The sequence below is a fragment of the Hipposideros armiger genome, unplaced genomic scaffold (genome assembly GCF_001890085.2).
Source record: "Hipposideros armiger isolate ML-2016 unplaced genomic scaffold, ASM189008v1 scaffold_472, whole genome shotgun sequence".
In the NCBI taxonomy this organism is placed as follows: Eukaryota; Metazoa; Chordata; class Mammalia; order Chiroptera; family Hipposideridae; genus Hipposideros; species Hipposideros armiger.
The window spans coordinates 1146693-1166887 of record NW_017731822.1 but is presented as its reverse complement, the minus strand read 5'-3'; the positions used below and the strand labels follow the sequence as shown (position 1 = coordinate 1166887).

At 42.9% G+C, this 20195-nt stretch overlaps 1 protein-coding gene across 3 annotated transcripts in view; it reads left to right on the top strand.

Moving 5' to 3' along the window:
• The window catches only part of NPAS2 (neuronal PAS domain protein 2), a 150595-nt gene that overhangs the window by 61060 nt on the left and 69340 nt on the right, over positions 1 to 20195 (top strand). For all 3 annotated transcript variants that reach the window (XM_019666530.1, XM_019666527.1, XM_019666529.1), the window contains exon 2: positions 6141 to 6193. In XM_019666530.1, coding sequence (XP_019522075.1) covers positions 6162 to 6193 — 32 coding nt within the window. In that variant the 5' untranslated portion in view covers positions 6141 to 6161. The remainder of the gene's footprint in view (positions 1 to 6140; positions 6194 to 20195) is intronic.

Here is a 20195-nt window from a genome sequence, read left to right as displayed (position 1 = left end):
GAAGGTCCTGACCACTCTCACTTTCAAAGTCATGGCTTCTCATCACTGTACTGTGGAAAAGGAGGTGTTTCACCTTTCTTGCCCAGCCTGTCCTCTCTTAGTGCTTTGTATAGGTGAGTTGTCCTGATGGGTTCTCCTATGGACAGTGGACAGTGGGTCCCAGCCCACATTTCAGGTGAGGCAGCCATTCCCCAGGCTCTGCCTAGGCCATCGCACTACCTGAAGGAAGGAGCATGGAGGACCTCCAAACCTAGATCCTGTTCGCTCCCAAGTCAATTTTGCCACCTCCCACAGTCAGCAATTCGCAGGAACCATCCCACATTTTTATTAAAAGTTATTTGATGTTTAATTACTCTGATATTCGACCCAAAGCTCCACAGCCAAAACTAGTTTGACTTCTTGTTTCAAAGATAGCTTCTTTTTCTTTTGCTCTCATTGCAAACTTCAGCACAATGAGGAACAGCATCCCAGGGGCCTAAAGGAGCGCTGGGATGAACCATTGTGGGGAGGGGCCATGCTGGGCTGGGGCAGCGTTTTATGGATTTGTTTCAGTTTGTCTGTGGCAGCTGGACAGCAGTTCCCAACAAAGGCTTTCACTGACTCAGCTCTAAGAATGACTCATAAATCTCCTTTTCTCCCTCTTGCTGATTTTCATAGGCCTCTATTGTCCACACCCTGACCACACACTGTCACCCATCAGATTCTCTAGTTACTCAGGTTTATACCGTGCAGTCTAAATGCTTTATGAAGTGGCCCCCTGAAAGGAATTTTAAGTAATTGGAACATAAGTTTCAAAGGTTACAAGACGAATATGTCCGGATGACCCTTCCACCCAACTATCGCGATGATTTTATTTTGGAACTCCTTTGCTGACCAAATGATGTCATTGTAAATTTACTTAATAATAAATCTCCTAACTTTCTCCATCCATTCCTTCATTGCTATGTCACCGTTTCCCTGAATGATGAATCATCAGACCCTTAGAAGAGGGAACCATGATTGTAACAGGGAGATGAAGTCTTGTGGTTGACCTTGGACAAGCTTGTGGTATAATTTTCATAGGATCTCAGAAGCTCACTGAGGTCGGGTCTCATCTTGGTTTCTTCTGAGAATCCAGCTTCAGCAAGACCCCCAGCAAGTCTCAGGAGGCACGCTATTTGGGACAAGTGTGGAAGTGGCTAGGGTTAAGATTCGACCTGTCCACCCTGCCCTCCCCAAGTCAGCGAACGTGCTAGAGTGTGATGAGAATTTCTCAGCTGGAGGGCAATCAAGATTGCAGGAACGGGCATCACTCAGCTTTTCACTGTCCATTTCCTTTAGAAAAACTATTTTTTTTCCTCCAGCAAATGAATCATTGCAACCAAAATGACATTCCCTGGAGAGGAAGAATTAAAATATGGAAGTTATTTCCTAGCCTCTCCTAAAGGACAAAGGGAGACAATAAGCATCATAGTTCAACAGCTATTTTTCAAAGCCTCTTTATTTCTTAATATAATGAGGAAAAATCATTATCAAGCTCCCACATGTGAGATAAGACGTTAATCCAAACAATGTGAGGTCCCCTCACCACGGACTGACTGGGAGGACAGAAGGCATACTCGCTTTTGATGATAAATAAACCCCAGTCGACTGGGGAGCTATGTGTGCTTGGTATTGCCTCATTTGATTTCAACTTGTTCTTGTTTTCAATATTTTTTTCTTTTTAATGAATGAAATTCACCAAATTTGGTTGGTATGGTGGAGAGGAATATTTGAATTTCCAGCTAAGTTGGGACCTGTAATTCAAACCATTTCCCATTCAATTTGAAAATGTCCTGATTTCATTTTGTACAAACATTGGCCTTGCAACAGACCAGGCTTATGGTAGTCATTTCGGGGAAAATGAGTGACCCACTGGGCTTATAAAGGCTTGTACAAAAAGTGCAAAATGAAAAGATACTGAAGAAGAAGGCTAAGTTGTGATTCAAGTGGTTCCATCTGGCCCATAGCCTGTTTTTGTAAATAAAGTTTTATTGGAGCACAGCCACATGCATTCCTTAGTTATTGTCTATGACTGCTTTTCAATGCAATGTGAGAGCTGAGTGGTTGCAGCAGAGACCATATTGGCCTGCATCTGAAATACTAGGAGCCCTTAACAAAAACACATCACCAACCCCTGCTTTTGTAGAATAACATACCTTTCCATGTGCATTTGGCCTTCTATGGAGACCCAGGAGTAAGCTACCAATCCCCAGGGGAGTCCCTGTCCCCTGTATGATTTATTACTCCCCCACCTCACTGCTGACACACAGTGGGACCCAGGGCAGATGAGGCATGAGTAGATAGTCACTCTACCATTTGCTGGTTTGTGTTCACCAAGGGCCAGAGTTCCAATCAGTTGTGCCTGGCATGGATGTGAGAAAGAATATTCTAGAGTCCTTAGGGCAAAAATTCACCTAGGTAGTGAAAATGTCACTTGCAGACCTCACTTTTGTTCTTCTCTTCAATTAAAGTCAGTAGATATTTATTGAGGACATCCTCAGTCATTCCTGTCTAGGTTTATTCCATTCCCTTCTATCTCTCCCTCCAACATCACAAAGACCTCAGTTTCTGTTGAGTTTTCACTAGACACTGGGAGCAGGTCTCCACCCCAGGCAGCTCCACTGTGTGTATGTGTCTGTCTCTCTTTCCAACACACACACACACACACACACACACACACACACACACACACACTCACACACTCACACACTCTCTCTCTCTCACACACACATACACCCTGCTGACTAGTGCTTGCATTCTGCCCAAAGACATTTTATAGGCTTAAGTACCAGTCTCTACTGATGGCTGTTTAACTCATTGTCATTACTGAAATTGTGATTAATAGCAGCTAAGGTTTTCAATGACTTATTTGTGCCAGGGACTGTGCTAGGAGTTTTTCATTGATTTTCTCATTTTCTTCTTATAACCACACAATGAAAGAGACCCTGATGTTACCTCCACTCGTAGATGGGCACAAGGGCTGGGAGTCCGGGGACTTGCCCAAAGTGACACAGAGCTACTGAAGGGCAGAGCCAGGCTTTCCACTGGTGTCAGCTGACACCAGGCCACCACTGCCTTTTCAGGTAACTACACCATCCCCCTGCTGCCCACCTGAACCTCGACAAGCAGCCCCTTTGTAAATAAGTTCTTCTTGAAGTATCCTAACCATCCCATCTGTTCTTGGTGGGACCCTGGCTAATAAACCTTGTGAATGTCAAACCCATCTAGAATATATAGCTTTCCAGCGTCAAGACTCTACAACTTCCCTCCACTGTCACTCTGGGGGTTAATAGCATCAATGGTCATCTCCTCAGCTCCAGACAGAGTCTCCTCTGCCTTCGTTTAAGTTCGTTTCCTCTTCCCTGGCACTCTGTGGTCATAAAAAATGGCTGCTCAAAATCCTCATCAGAAACTCTTGATATAATTGAGAAGAGCGGTTGTCAGCCCTTAAACTTCTCTATGGTTCCTTTCACCTGGCCTCATAGGACTGACTTTCTTCCCCTTGACTGGCTTCCTGCTTGCCTTTGGGCCCCTCCAGCTCCTCCATATTATTAAGTAAAAGAGTAACCAAAACTACTAGGCAGGAGGTACCCCCATGTTCATAGCAGCACTACTCACAGTCGTCCAATGGTGGAAGCGGCCCAGTGTCCATTGATGGCAAATGGATAAACAAAAGATGGTGTATGCACACAGTGGGATATTATTCAGCCTTAAAAAAGAGGGAAATGCTGACACATGCTATGACATGATGAGGCTTGAGGACATTATGCTGAGTGAAATAAGCCAGTCACAAAAGGACAAAATACTGTGTGATTCCACTTATATGAGGAACCCAGTGTAGTCAAATTCATAGACAGGAAATGGAACAGTGGGTGCCAGGGGCTGGGGGAGGGGAAACGGGGAGCTTTTGTTTAATGGGGACAGTTTCAGCTTTGCAAGATGGAGAGCTCTGGGGATGGATGGGGGTGATGGTTGTACAACAATGTGAACGTATTTAATGCCATAGGACTATAGATTTAAAATGGTAAATTTTGTTATGTGTACTTCACCACAGTTTTTAAAGTAGAAAGCAAAAATAAACAAAAGCACATGGGAAGGCATGGGCTACCACAGGTGTGACACAATAGTAAGGACACGGAGCTTCTGTGGCAGGTGCTACCCAAGAGAACTTGGCTTAGTCGTCTTCTCTCCACATAGGTCAGTTAAACAGAGTGGCTTAGACAGGGGCCAAGTGACAGGAATCAGGCAAGGAGATGGGAAGGGTGTGGAAGAAAAGGAAGTAGGTGTAAACCATCAAGGTTCACAGATTCAGAAAATGTTGAGGATAAACAGACAAATCAGAGAAGATGTGGTTGATAAAGAATCACTATTAGTCACTTGTAGATGTTTCATTTATGACAAAGCAACCCCAGGCCTCCAAATAGGATTCCAGAACCTCAGGAAAATGGACTGGAGCCCACATTCCTTCCAGGTGCTCTGTTCAGGGCACCTAGTGAAGGGTATAGCTTGGGGGGTCCTCACTCGGGCCCTGGGCATGTGGGCAGCCACCAGTTTCCTTGGAGTGCAGACCTGGGGTAGTGCGTCATTGAATGATTTGACACCGCATTTTTCATCTTAAAGCTTTTGAACACATTCCATCTGGAGAACATTACGCACATGCCTATTTGCAAATGTGTTAACCCCATTTTAATTATGAGACAAGCCTCAACTGCTAAACGGCATTGCTTCAAAATTTATCACTAAATGTGCCTCCCTTTGCTGACTGGGGCATGGATATAAGTGGGGTCCATGGCTGCAGAATTTCTCTTCCTCTTCCAGCTCAGACCCATGCCTGTGCACACAGCAGACTGCGATCACAAAACTAAATTATGGCAGGCAAAGATTCATTTGCCCCTTAGAAATTTTTCATATGAAACTAAATTTGGAGAGAAAGCATTAGAGCATTGGCGAAGGGTTAGATTTGGAGATCTGACTTCAGACCCTCTGATTTCAGAGCAGAAGCATGTGGGCAGTGATTCAGCTCCTCCACGGTCCCCACCCTTATCTCAGTCACACTGCCCTCTCAGTTTCCCCCACAAACTCTGGCCTCGTGGCCACCCTGACAGTGTTTCTGCGTGGAGTGCCAGCTGGAGAGGGAGCACGCAGACATGCAGGGCTCTGAACATGTGTGAGTGAGGAAGGACTCAGGGATGTGGCTCTGAGGATGGAAGGGTCACAGGCCAGTGTGTGACAGAAGAGGGAACCAGACCAGTGGGTCTGACAGGCATCCCACCAGCAGCCTGAGAGAGTAAAGTTCCAGGCAGCAAGGCAGCCTCTGATGACCTTGGGCTCCAAGAACATTCTTGGATTGTTACTTAATTTTCACATCTGTGTGCTTTGACTGTCTAGGGAAGTGTACGTGCCTGAAAGGAAGGACTGTGGGTTATGCTCCTTTGGGGCCCCCATTTCGCCAGGCTGCCTTGTAAGAGGAGTCTGTGTAATGAACAGATAAACAAGTCAGTGCTCTCCTGGAGGATGTCATGGGCAATCTGCATGTGGAAGGCTGAGATACACAGATGCCTCATTCAGCTGGCTCTAGACAGCAGTTCTCAAAGTGTGATCGGGGGACCCTTGGGGAGTCTGCAACATCAAAGTAGTTTTCTTAATAGTAACACAATATCTGTCTTTCTTTTTAAATTAAATTTATTGGGCTGACAATGGTTAGTAAAATTACATAGTTTTCAAGTGTACCATTCTATAATACATCATCTATATATCACATTGTGTGCTCACCACCCAGAATCAGTTCTCCCTTATCTGCTTTTTTTATAATTCTCATGAGTATACAGTGAACTTTCCCAGATGCGCCTTGATACCTGACAATTTCATCGCTCTGATGCCTAATGGAATGACTACTATCTACTTAAGCTGTCTCAGTGTTAACCCACATACACTAGAGCTCTTTGAAGTCCTCAGTAATTTTTAAATGTATAAAGGGTTGCTGGGACCAAAAAGTTTGAGAACTTTTTGGCTAAGGCATGTGGGTTAGATAAGACCAAAATGAGGACAACCAAAAAAACCTGTGAGAAAGGGTTAGAAGCAGATGGTAATAATTTGTTTGGGGTTTTTTTTTTTTGCAGGAAAACTGCATAGAAAATCTAATGGATGAAGATGAGAAAGACAGGGCAAAGAGGTAAGAGAAACGCCTTCCTGCCTCTGCAGTGTTGTGTGGTCAGCCAGTGTGAACCCGGCTTGTCCTCGCTCGGTCTAGAATGAAAGCCCAGGCAAGACAGGCAGTGGGGACATGCCCTTGGTACCCACTCTCTTTGAAATATGGTCATGCTCTGTTAGAAAAATTAGACCAGCTCCTTCAGTTTTGTTCCTTACCCTGAAATTACTCATTGTCTGGGACTTGCCGAGTGGTTTATATTTTTAACGTTTCATGCATTAACTGTGTTGACTCGGGTCTCCTGGTTACTGCTTTTCCAGGATAGACACTGCCTTGCAAGGCAATCTGATCAGAGCCAGACAGGCCTGGGTTCAAATCCTGGCTCTGATGTTGGGGAGCTGTCTAGCTTTGGACAATAATAGTAATAATCATTCCCACACATTGATCATGCAGTCATCGCCCGCACTGTATTCAGCATTTCCAGATGCATTGTCAGTTTCCTCACCTGTAAATGGAGATGTCATAGTGACCTTGCACAGTTGTTGGGTTGATCAGAGTCACTAGCTTGGGAGCTTGCATGTCAGAGCTCTTGTAACCTTGTCTGTGCCTAATCCTTCACTGGGACATTTATTGAATACTTACTGTATATGAAGTGGAGTCATAAAGTTGATAATTTGAAGGTAAAGATTCCAGGTAACACCCAGTCGGATGTTATCAATTTCATACAATTAGCTTGAGTTGGCAGTTACTGTGCTAGGTGCTGGGGAATAAAGATGCATAAGAGGCCTTCTGCCCACGAGGAGGGCACAGGAGGGCAGTTGGTAGGTAACACAGACATCACAGGGTGACAGGCCCAGCACACAGTGCCATGGCAACATGGGATGTCCTTTCTCAACCCACAGGGCTAGCCTGCTTCCTCCAATACCATTTCTTTCTGCTCCTGCCGCTGTGAGTACATGGCAGGTCCCCTCGACAGCCCCTCCTGTGCCTGCATAGCTGAAGGGTTTGCCCAGTTCCCTTCACAAAACCCACTGTCTGGTTGTCACTTACAGAATCCTGCACTTGCAAATAGTGGGACCCTTGGAGGTCACCCAGTTCGGTGACTCCAGGGGTGTCTGTCCTTCCACATCACCTGGGATTGGGGGTGGGGCTGAGAACAACACACTCCAGCCACCCCAGACCTGCTAGACCTGAGTCTGCAGGGCACAGAGAGAGTCTGTATTGGGTATGAATTTCCCAAGTATTTTCTTTAAAAAAAAAAGAAAGAAAGAAGAAAATTGAGAGGGCAGACGGCCAGAGGGAGGTTTGTCGAAGCTGGGAGACCTGCCCTGGGGGTTCATCATAATCTTACCTCTCCTTTTCCATATGTTTGAAATTTTTCTGTAATAAAAGTTTAAACAAATGACAATACAAATAACTCCTCAGCTTGTTCTAAAGTGACAAGCCCTCCCCTTGGCATTGGGAAGCATGGTTCCCTGCACGGCACTTTCAGACCTTAGGCCACGACCTACGAGTGTTGCAAACTCCACGTGGTCTCAGGCAGCGTGCAAATGATCAGATTAGACCAGTCCAGACCAGAATAGAACCTCTTGCCCTCTCTCACTTGCAGGCAGCTTCCAGTTCTGTGCTCTGGGATGCTTTGCCCCTTGGTTCCCTCCCAGGTAGCTGTGGACAGAGTGCTGGAGGCAGAGACCTGCACTGCACTCCTGGCCAGCAGTGTCCTAGGTGATGAATTCCAGCAAACCCTTTCCCCTCTCTAAGCCTCCATTTTCTGACCTGCAACACCAGAGTAATCGTTTCTGTCCTGATCTCTTGTTGGATTATTTTGAAATCAGCCGCAAAATATACCAAGATGCTCTTTTTGAAGTGTATTAATTGCTGCATGTGTGTGAAAATGCAGGGCACTTTATATGAACACATTTACAAGGTTTTCTCATTAGCAGTAATGAAAAGGTCAATGGTGGTGGCCTGCGTTCACCGAGTGCTTTCTGTGTACCTAATCCTTTGGGGCAGACATACTGGGCTAAGTACTTTTCTAAGCATTATCTCATATCATTTCGACATTCCTTTGAGGTGTGTACTATTGCCATTCCCATTTTACAAATGAGGAAACTAAGCCTCAACAAGGTTGAGTAACTCATCAAACATCCTCAAACTCTAAGAGGTAGAAGTTAAATACAAGCTTCCTAAATCTTAGACTCTGTTCTTCCCCAGACCACAAGTGAATCCCTTCATATCAGAACTAATTCAGTCTCTCTGGCATGCCCAGACTGAGAGTGGTATCCTGATGGGACTTCAGAGTTCACAGGCGTTTTGCTTTTGCCATCATCATCTTTAATGTCACCCCCAGCCCTGCAACTTCAACCCTGCCTCTCTACTGCACTGCTTACCTTGAAATTAAGAAGAGAGGAAATGCAAGTTTTGGCTTCATCATACTCAGGGATCACCAAATAGAGACATTCCAATCAAATCTTGGCTGAAAGTTCTTAGAAATTAATCAGACTATATGCAGTTCCTTTCCCATGCCTATTTGCTTTGAGCTGGGGGCACCCACACCCCCAATTCGGAATCATCCCTGCACAGATGCTGGGGTGCTGAGGCTGCTGGTCCCCATTTCCCATCTCGTCTTCAGATGGGGACAGGAATTCAGAATGTTTGGTAATACCCAAATCTCCCCCGCAGAATAGCAGCACTATACCCTAAGGAAACCCAGGACAAAACAAACACAATCCTAAGACTTTCAGTTTCAAAGCCTCTAGTTTTACAGGTTTTTGTAGAAGCAACATGGGGGGTGGGGGAGGGATGATGCTTCTCCTAATTCCACCTGGAGGCCTGATTGGAATTGTTTTCACTCTTTGGGTATTTTTGATGAGATTGGAAATTTTTAGCTTCAGATCAAAACGCTCATTGTCTCGAGAAGACATGCACTGTGTTAGTCAAGGTTTTCAAAGCTTTAGGGAATTCATGGTTTATACAGAGTTTTGATCAAGTTTTCTGAACCAGGACATGGTTGCACTTTCTTCTGTGAATTTCCATGTAAATCCAGTGAGTATTAATTGAGCGTCTGTTGTGTGTTAGAATGATGTGCTGTTTTCTTTAGGGAAGATGCAAAACCATGGTCCTAGCACTCAAAAAGGAAACTGCTTGATGGAGATAATGAGGTTCACAGTTTACCAGTTTGTGCTCCAGTCAAGGCATGTCTTTCTAATCCTGATGTAACATAGTTCTGTGTGTGTGTGTGTGTGTGTGTGTGTGTGTGTGTGTGTGCGTGTGTGTGTACGTGGTCATCCAGGAAGTGGTGTGGTACGGCAGGAAGTACATAGCTTACATTCAGACAAGCCTGGCTTTGATTCTTGCCACTTTTACTTTCTGCCCTTGGATGAGTCACTAAACCTCTCTTAGCTTCAGTTTCTTTCTCTGTAGAATGGGGGTGGTAATCGTTGCAGCTTCTTCCTAGGGTCACTGCAGGAACGAAATGCAGCCATGTGTCAGCCCTTAGCACAGTGCTAATGAGAAAAGCTAAAACTTAGGGAGCACTCCCTATGTGCTGGCAGTACAGGCATTAACTCTAAACGTGTTCCCTAAAACAAGCCGGGGCCATGCTTTTACTGTTTCTCCCTTTTGGAGAGTCTCAGGGTTCCTCAGCACATTAAAGGTGCTAAGGGATTAGCAAATAAACAAAAATCTGTTCCATTTTGTGGCACCATGCACTTAAAAAATTATCTGGAAAAAAAAAGTAACAACAAAGCAACCGTCTCTGGCTGTGATCCTTCCCATTTCTCCAAATAATTCTTCATGATTTTCCATGGAAGACCATTTGCCCGATACTGTCTTATACAATAGGTGTCTCAACTTTCCCCCCATAATTCTTGTACATTTTCTTATAGATAAAAAATTCAAAAAATAAAATAAAATAGAATAAAAATATTGAAATGTTTATAGACGAAAACAAAGATCCTTTACAACCCTCACCACATCCCCTTGACATAGGTTCTCATGAGCCCCACTTTACAGTTGAGAAAGCTGAGGCTTAGCGATCACGTAGCCAATCAGTGACAGGCAGGGGTTCAAATTCAGGCAGCATTTACTGGGGTCTGGGTCCCTAACAGCTTCTCATGACAGTCCCAGAAGCTGCTCCTTTAGATTTACCACTTGCCCAAAGGGCATGGACAGAAAGTGCCAATGGGAATCCTTGCTTCCCAAAGCACAGTTCTCTAACTTTGCAGTATTGTAAACTACAGCTTGCTCCATTTTTTTGATAGAACTGAGCACTAAGAGGAGACTGTTTCATGTGAGTGAGCCTCTTCCTTTAATCCGATATTAAATGAGTAGTTCATTAGCACTAACGAAAACTGCATTATTCCCCAATGAGCTGGGAGTTCTGTTTCCACAACCCTGTGGAGGGAAGGCTGGTGGAGAGTTTAGAGCTGTGCTCCCTTTTGTTAATAGGAATCAAGAGTAGCTGATTGGGAAGCGGGGGAGGTTCTCGAGGGAGTGAATGCTGGTTCTCAAACACAAGGGAACTGATTTTATTATTCTTTGACCCTAGTCTTTAGTCCCAACGCCGATAAAATGGTTCAGGGAAGAGGGAGGAGTTACAACACAGTAAACATGAAGCCTATACATATACTTTTGCAGAGGGAGGTGTTACCGAAGGAAAATAAAGCTTCAGCCATTGGAGACTGGCTATTTCTTCAGGTTCCCCCAGGGGGAGTTTGTTGATGTGGACCAATGACTGAGACAATCCCATCACTGTCCTGGAAGGATTTGTTAACTAAGTAATGTGAGCAAGTGGGAGATAAAGAAGAGGTCCACAGCACTGCCCTGCCCTCTGAGATCTTTTAGGCAAGCTACAGAGGCATTCTCAAAAACAAGTGTAGAGGAGAAAGAACAGATCCTGTGGGGTCTGTGTTGAGCAAAGCCAGGATGGTGATCAGATTGGTAAGCTATGCTTTCTCGGTGCTCTCTCGTGGAGAGTAATGTGGTTAAGAGGAGAGTCTGAGCTCGTTTCACTGTTTCATTTCTCTAGATGTAAATTCTATAGGTCTGAAAGGAAACACTGTTCCGGTCCATGGAGGTTGTAGCTGACTCGTGCACACTTGCTGACACCCCTGTGTGCAGACTCCATGTAGAATGGAAAAGCCTAGCCCCGTGTGGTGTACATTCATGTTCCCAGCCAGAGCCTATCGTGCTATTTTGCTGTGACTTTTCTTTCATAGGCCTTGCCTGGGTGTTACGGATATCATCTAAGCCCCAACACAGGGGGGGGGGGGGGGAAATGGCAGTAAACAAATTTTGAGGCTTCCTTGCAGTTCGTTTTATTTCATGATTAAGGTGGCAGCAGGCATTTTGAGACCAGGAAGGTATCAGGGCACATAATTCATTTATACATATTACCCTGCAATTTCCAGATGAGTGATTCTGCATTCAAAACAAAGAGAAAAGTAGAGCTGCCCTTGCAGGCAGCATGCTAATTCTGACTGTGGCCCAGTAAACAGCAGAAGAGAAAGGGGCCTGTCTCTACTAGGGGCTTTTGGCTATTACCCTGGTGGCATCCTTTGGTTGGCTACAAAGAATTGTCAGAAGGAGAAATGTGTTCCTGGCAGGCCTAGCAATTTGGGATTGTCTTAGCTCAGGGACACCCAGAAGCTCTCAGGGAGCGTCTGAGGCAATGGACAATTTATTAAAACCCCTCTCAATAATTTCAATAAAATTTAAATTGAAGAAGGATGATCGGAAGTCCACTATCTTGAAAATGCTGCCTTTCTTGAGAAAAGGCTGAACATTCCTTTTAGAATTTCAGCGACAAGTTCCTAAGGATTGTGCTCCAGTGAAATTCTCATTGTGTAACTGTTAAGTAACAATCGCTAGGAAATTAGGCCAGCTTCTCATCTGGGCCCCGACGCTTTCTGATAACTCTGGTTAAGAGGAAAGATGTCCCTGTTACATCTCTGGAGAAAAGAACCACCTCAGCTGAGCTCAGCCATTCCCACACATTTCACCAAGTCTCTGCAGTAAAAAAAGGTCCTGAGCTTCCGGAGTTCTCTAGGAGATGAGGATGGCACCAGCCTGACCCGTGCGTGACTTTTCTTCCCACACATCCAGATGACGTTCTCTTCTTGAACTGAGCTGCTGATGGCTCCGGAGCTCAGTGGTGTCCCCGAACCTCACTGCCTTGGTGTACAAGGAAATGAGGTGTGTACCTGTCCCAAGGACCCAAGCTTGGGTATGGAGTGGACTGCACTGACCTTAAAACCTTGCTTTACAGCAGAATTTCCCAAAATGTATTCTGAGCAACACTTCTGCCAGGAAATGCCCCCTGAAACAAGTTGGGGTTGTGCTTTTACTGTTTCTCCCTTTGGAGAGTCTCAGGGTTCCTCAGTACATTAAAGGTGCTAAGACTGGGATTAGCAAATAAACAAAAATCTGTTCCATTTTGTGGCACCATGCACTTAAAAATATGTATAAAAAAATAATAACAACAAAATAACCGTCTCTGGCTGTGGTCCTTCCCATTTCTCCAAATAATCCTTCATGAAAACCATCATGGAAGACCATTTGCCCAGTACTGCCTCATGCAATAGGTATCTCAACTTTCCCCCCATAATTCTTGTACATTTTCTTATAGATAAAAAAATGCAAAAAAAATTTGAAAAATACTGAAATGTTTAAAGAAAAAAAAAGATCATTTACAATCATACCACCTAAAAGAAGACAGTGTTAAGATTTTGACCTGTTTCCCATCACATTTTTTTATATTTCCATCAAATTTTAACAGGTATACTCTTATGAGCCCTTTGTTAATGTGACTGATCAGACTCTAATTCATCTTCCCTGAAAGTTCATTTTCATGGCCCAGACTGTCCTAATGTGGAGGATACTTAAAATGTATGGCATACCTTTGAGCATTGCATTATCACAGTTGCCTCTCTGGACACTGACAGTAGAGCACGTACTTGGTATATTTCAATCCTACGCAAAATTGTGAGCTCCTTCTGCAACCACCCACTCTGTTTCATGTACTCCAAAAGACTTTAGTGGAGACTATAAAAGGAGCATAAGACCTAATGTTTATAAGCCTTCTCACAGGCTCCTTTTGCTCGGTTTATAATACTCACATTTGGGAGGCCTAGCTGCACCCTTCCCAGTGTCTGTCTCATGTGTAATGTGGAACTTGTCAGCCCAGTTGAAATATGCCTGATCTGGAAGGAACCTTGGACATCAGAGTCTCTTTTCAGCATTAACAATCCCGGCTATCTACTGATCTATAACAAACCACTCCAAATTTACAGCATCAACACAAAGGCATTTATTATGCTCATGGGTCCTCAGCTTGGGTAAGGCTCTGCACAGAATGCTTGTCCATGTGGTCTCAGCTAGAAGGGCTGAAAGATGGTGGGCTGAAACCATGTGAAGACTTTCTCACACTTATGGTTAGTGGTTCATGTTGGCTGTCAGCTGGGACTGTTGCTCTCCACACGGAGCTGTGTCTTTCTCACAACGTGTGACTGGGTTCAAGGGCAAGCATCATAGGCGAGAGAGCCAGTGGGGAGCTGCATGTCCTCTTACTACCTGACCTTGGAAGTCGAGCAGTGTTACTTCTGCTGCATTCTGTTCACTAGAAGCAAGTCACTGAGGCTGACCAGCCCCTAGTCTCAGGGAGGGGAATTAGCACTCATCTTCCCATGGGGTGGGGATTGTGGGGGGAGAGGGAAGGGGCAGGTATTTCAGAGAATTTTCAGTGCTCTGGTTTATAATCACCATATCAATGTCGTCACTATTTTATAAGAGGAAACTAAGGCCAGCATGAGTGCCCAAACCTACCTTCAGCGCATAGGGAAGCTTGGGAAAGTGGTTGTATTGGTGTACTAGAATTTCATGTTGATGTGCAGTGGTAGTTCCTTTTGATACATTTTTAATGTTAGATCATACCAGAGTGATACACTCAATTCAAGGGAAGGAGGCCCTGCCCACTTCATCTTGTTCTCCAAGAGCCACACAGAAAGATGTTTCCTCAGGAGTCTATTATAACTTGTCCAGCTCATCTCTGTGTTTTCTGCAAAAGGACCTATTTACAGACCCTGCCCTCCAGCCATCAGAACCTGTGTTCCTACCTGTTGATTTCTGTAGGTCTTTGACATACTCACTAAGAAAGGTATGAAAAGATAAATTGAGGACCTGGACCTGGGTAAGATGGAGCCAGCCACCTTGTCTGTCACACTGGGTACAGTTATAAAACCTGGGGAAAATGCATGGAACAGCTATTTGAGAACCCCGCAAAGTCAATATTAGAGGACAGATTGGGGAAGGATAGGAGTTGTAAGCACTGCTGCACTGGCCATGAGCTCACCATGTTCTTCCCTTTCAGTATTCCTAACCTTAAGTAAACGCAGCTCCAACCCAGAAGCAGGCATCTGTGCTAACAGAGGACTAGGAAAAGCCTTCTAATACTGTGTGAGGAGCAGGAATAGGGTCTTTAATGCTCATACTGAGTGAGGGGAAATCTGCACTTCCTTGTTCTTTCTTTATTTCTTTGCACCCTGTAAGCAATCCTCTGAGAGTGGTAGCCGCAGTAGCAACACAGCAGCAACAGGAACCTGTAGGAAACTAAAATGTTGAGGGAGGGGAACTTATCTCTCTGAGCAGAGGAGCTGTAGTTCTAAGAGGTTGAAATGAAACCCCCATTATTTTTTTCCCCGCTCTCTCTCTCTCTGTCTCCCTGCTGCATGGCCCGATGAAGGTGCAGGTATAGGAAGTATGAGGCAAAGCAGAATAAATAAAGAACCACCTTTCTGGCCAGAAGAATACAAAGGGAGCCTTGAGAACCAGGAAGCACTGGGCAGAGATCTCAGAGAGGGCAGAGCTCAGGAAAGTGACCCTATAAAGAAGATAGTGAGTTCCTGAGCTCACCACTAAGCTGACTATGCACGGATCTGACCTTAAACAGTGGACCACAGGTCTTCAGATATGAACTGCAGGATAGACCACCACCCAAGGTCCAAGGCTGGCCACATGGGACAAATATAAATAGCACCATGAATTTCTCCTCAGAAACCATGGAAGCATCTGGTAGTGGCACAATATTGTTTAAATGACAAAAGAAAAGAACTGTTAGGCCAGATCACTATATCCAGTGAAAAATATCCTTCAGAAATGAAAGTAAATGAAGATATTCTCAAAAGAAAAAATTCAGAAAGCTTTTTAATTAAGAAGACCTGCTCTGAAACAATTGCAAAAGGAAGCTTTTCCAACAGAAAGGAAATGATACCAGATAGGAACTTGAGGTATGAGATACAAAGGAAGAGTAACAGAAATGGTATATATCTGGCTAAATATAATATTCTGACATTTGAAAAAACATAACCTAATCTGATCTGATTCATTGTATGTAGATGTATTGGTTTGTTGGAAAAGTCATGATGCATGTTTGCAACAAATGGCACTAGTTCATTTTTGGAAGTACTAGAGTCATCCGCATCTATGTTTTTCTATGTCATTTGACAGATGACAGTTCTAGCTTCATTCTAAAAAAAAATTGAGCGATTTGGTTGAGTGTTGGAGATTTTACAACAACTTGAAGATTGAAGACCAAACTGTGCATTTTTGCCATATTTTACTCTTTTACTTCCATAAAGGGGAGAACGCACGTCAAGCTTGTGAAAAGTTGCATAAAGTTTATGGATACAATGTTCTATAAGAACGTCAGTGTCAACAATGGTTCATGAAATTCCGTGCTGGTGATTTTGATCTCAACGACGCTCCTTGGTCAGGTAGACCCACCGAGGTTGATGACAACAAAATAAAGGCATTGATCGAGTCAAACCCATGTTACCTGACACGAGACATTGCAGAAACATTGAACGTCCATCATTCAAGCATTCACAACCACCTGAAGAAGCTAGGATACGTAAGCAAGCTCGATATTTGGGTTCCGCATGAACTCAAAGAAGTTCATTTGATGGCGCGTTTAAACATCTGCAATATGCTCATTAAACGTGAGGAAAATGATCCTTTTTTTGAAACAACTGATAACTGGTGATGAGAAGTGTATTGTTTACAACAATGTGGTGCACAAACGGTCTTGGTCCCGACGTGATGATTCACCTCAAACAACAGCGAAAGCAGACATTCATCAGAGGAAAGTTATGCTCTCAGTGTGGTGGGATTTTAAAGATGTCTTGTTTTTCGAGCTCCTACCAAGGAACCAAACAATCAATTCAAATGTGTACTGTCGGCAGTTGGACAGTTTGAATGAATCCATCATCCAGAAATGTCCAGAGCTTGTTAATTGTTAAGAAGTTGTGTTCCATTGTGACAATGTGAGACCACACACAAGTTTGATCACCCATCAAAAATTATTGGAGCTTGGATGGGTGTGTTGCCACACCCACCATACTCACCTGACCTTGTGCCCTCAGACTTCCACTTGTTTTGCTCTCTTCAAAATTCCTTGCATGGTATAATATTCAATTCAGATGAGACTGTAAATCAGTACCTTGTTCAGTTTTTTGCAAATAAAGACAGGGCCTTCTATGAACGAGGAATTATGAAGCTCACTGAAAGATGGCAAAAGGTTATCGAACAAAACGGGCAATAGATCATTGATTGATCTTTGTACTTTATATAAATAAATGACCTTTGAAAAACATAGAGAAAATACGTCATGACTTTTCCAATGACCCAATAGTACATAAGATAATTACAACATAAAGAGAGGGAGGATATGGAATAAAGTTTCTATATTCCACTTGAAATGGCAAAATAATCTAAGTATCTGAAAAGATGAGTTTTTGTATATTACAATCCCTAGAATAATTACTAAGAACTATACAAAAAATATAGTAAATAATAACACAATAGATGAATTAAAATGGAATACTAAAAAAATGCTTAACCCAAAAGAATGCAGGAAAGGAGAAATAGGAACAACAAAAAAACAATGAATAAAAAACAGAAAACAGATGGTAGAATAATATACCTAAATCTAAATATATAATTAATTACATTAAATATAAATGGTCTAAACATGCCAAATAAAAGAGAATGTCTGAATGGTTGTTTTTTATTTTTTTAATTACCTAACTACATGCTGTTCACAAGGCATTCACTTCAGATATAGGTAAGTGAAAAGTAAAACTATGGGAAACAATATACCACACAAACACTAATTAAAAGAAAGCCAGAATGATAATATTAACAAAATAGACTTCAGAGCAAAGAGAATTACCAAGAATAAAGAGTGCCATTACGTAATGATAAAGGATCAATTTACCAAGAACACAAAACAATTCTAAATGTGTATACACCTAACAGCAGAGCTTCAAAATACATGAAGCACAACCTAAAGAACTGAGAGGAGTCTTTAGTATGCCTGTCTCAGTAGCAGAACTAATGGATAGAAATTCAGCAAGGATATAGAAGAACTGAAAAACACCATCCACCAACAAGACCTGGTTGACGTTTATATTGGGCCTTTGGGAAAGTCATGCATTGAAAAACATAGAAAAATACGTCATGACTTTTCCGACGACCCAATAGAACACTCCACACAACAATAGAAGAATACACATTGAAGTACCCGCTGACCATTGAAAATTCACTAAAATTGACCAAATCCTGCTTCCTAAAATAAATATAAAGAAGTCTAAATAAACTGCAATTTAATTAGAACCAGAAGGATAGCAGGAAAAATATTTCCAAAACTTGGAAATTAAATAATACATTTCTGAGTAATCCAAGGGTCCTAGAGGGAGTTCCAGGAAATATTATTGGGTTGTCGAAAAAGTCATGACACATTTTTGCAACAAAAAACAGAAAAAATACATCACGACTTTTCCAACAACCCAACAGAAAATATTTTGAACTAAAAAATAAAAATACAACATATCAAAATTTGTGAGTATCAGCTAACACAGTGTTTAGAGAGAAATCAGTGCTCATAGTAGAAAAGGAACAACTAAGCTTCCACCTTAAGAAACTACAAACAAGACAAAAATAAACTCAAAGCAAGAACAATGAAAATTATAAATACGAGAGCAGAAATCAATAAGACTGAAAACAGAAAAGAGAAAAATCAATGAAAAAAAGGTGATTTAAATTTATTAAATCTATTATCACTAATAAATGAATTTAGAAGGTCACAGGATACAAGGTGAACATACACAAGTCAATCATCTTTCTGTAGTCCATCAATGAACTATTAGAAACTGGTATTAAAAACACAGTACTTTTGTGGGCCAGCTGAGTGGCTCATTGGTTAAGAGTTGGCTTGGGAGCACGAGCTCTGAGCATCTGGGCCACCAGTTCGGATCCTGCATGAGCTAGTGACACTGCCTTCTACAGCTAAGATGGTGAACAACAGCTTGGCCTGGAGTTGGACTGCCATTAGTCGCCAGCGACGGCGTAGGCTGCAGTGGGCTGCCGTAAGCTACTGTGAGTGGTTGGCAGCCAGCTTGAGCTGCTGTGAGCTGCCGTGAGCCGCTGTGAGCAGCTGTCCAATGGCCAGCGACTGATCTGCCACAGCCAGGAAGAGCGCAGTGATCACAATACCAACATGGGCCAGTGAAGCAACATCCTCCACAACTAGACTGAAGAACAGAAGGACAGCAACTTGTCTGTTTCCCTTCCCCGATTCCCCAACCCTGTTCCCCTTCCTTAATTCCCCAATAAAATCTTAAAAAAAACCAAAACACAACACAATACCTTTTATAGTTAATCTAAAAGAATGAAATACTTAGGTATAAGTTTAATAAAACAAATGTGGGATACATATGTGAAAACTGCAAAATGCTCATCATAGAAATCAAGGAAGACCTAAATAAATAGAGAGTATATTATGTTTATGGTTGGAAGGCTCAACAGGTAAAGATACTGATTTTCTCCAAATTGGGCCATAGATTTAAAGCAGTTGCATTCAAAATCCATGCAGAAGTCTTTGTACATATAAAAATTGATTGTAAATGTAATGGAAAGGCAGAGAAACTAGAATAGCCAAAATAATTTTGAAAAAGAAGAATAAAGTTGGAGGAATTAATGGAACAGAACAGAGAATACGGAACCCAGAAATCAACCCACATAAATATGATCAACTGATTTTTTCACAAAAGTGCAAAGACAGTTTAATGTAGAAATGTCTTTTTTGAAAAAAGGAGTTAAAACATTAGACAACTATATGCAAACAAATAAACGTCATCCTAAACCTTACATATTATAAAAATAACTAACACAAAATGGATTGTAAATCTAAATATAAAATATATAAAACCATTAGGAGAAAACACAGGACAAAATCTTTGTGGCCTGTGGTTAGGCAAAGGGTTCCCAGGCCTGACACCAAAAACACAATTTGTAAGAAAAAAAATTAACTTGGACTTCCTCAAAATGAAAACCTTTTACTCTGTGAAAGATACTATTAAGAGGATGAAAAGGCAAGCTGGGAGAAAATATTGATAAATTGCATCTCTGAAAATTACATATCTGACGTGTATCAGAATATATTTAATAAAAAACTCGGGGCCAGCCAAGTGGCGCGTTGGTTAAGAGCTGGCTTGGGACGCCAGCTCTGAGCAGCAGGGCCCCAGTTCAGATCCTACATGGGCCAGTGACACTGCCCTCTACAGCTAAGATGGTGAACAACAGCTCGACCTGGAGCTGGGCTGCTGTGAGTTGCTGGCGATGGCGTGGGCTGCAGTGGGGCTGCAGTGGGCTGCCATAAGCTACCGTGACTGGCCAGCAGCCAGCATGAGCGGCCGGCAGCCGGTGTGAGCTGCCGTGAGCCGCTGTGAGCAGCCATCCAGAGGCTGTCGACCGATCTGCCTCACCTGGGAAGAGCACAATGATAATACCAACATGGGCCAGTGAAGCGACGTCCTCCACAACTAGACTGAAGAACAAAAAGGACAGCAACTTGTCTGTTCCCCTTCCCCAATTCCCCAACACTGTTCCCCTCCCCCAATTCCCCAATAAAAATCTTTAAAAAGAAAACTCTCAAAACTCAACAGTAAGAAAACAAAAAACCCAGTTTAAA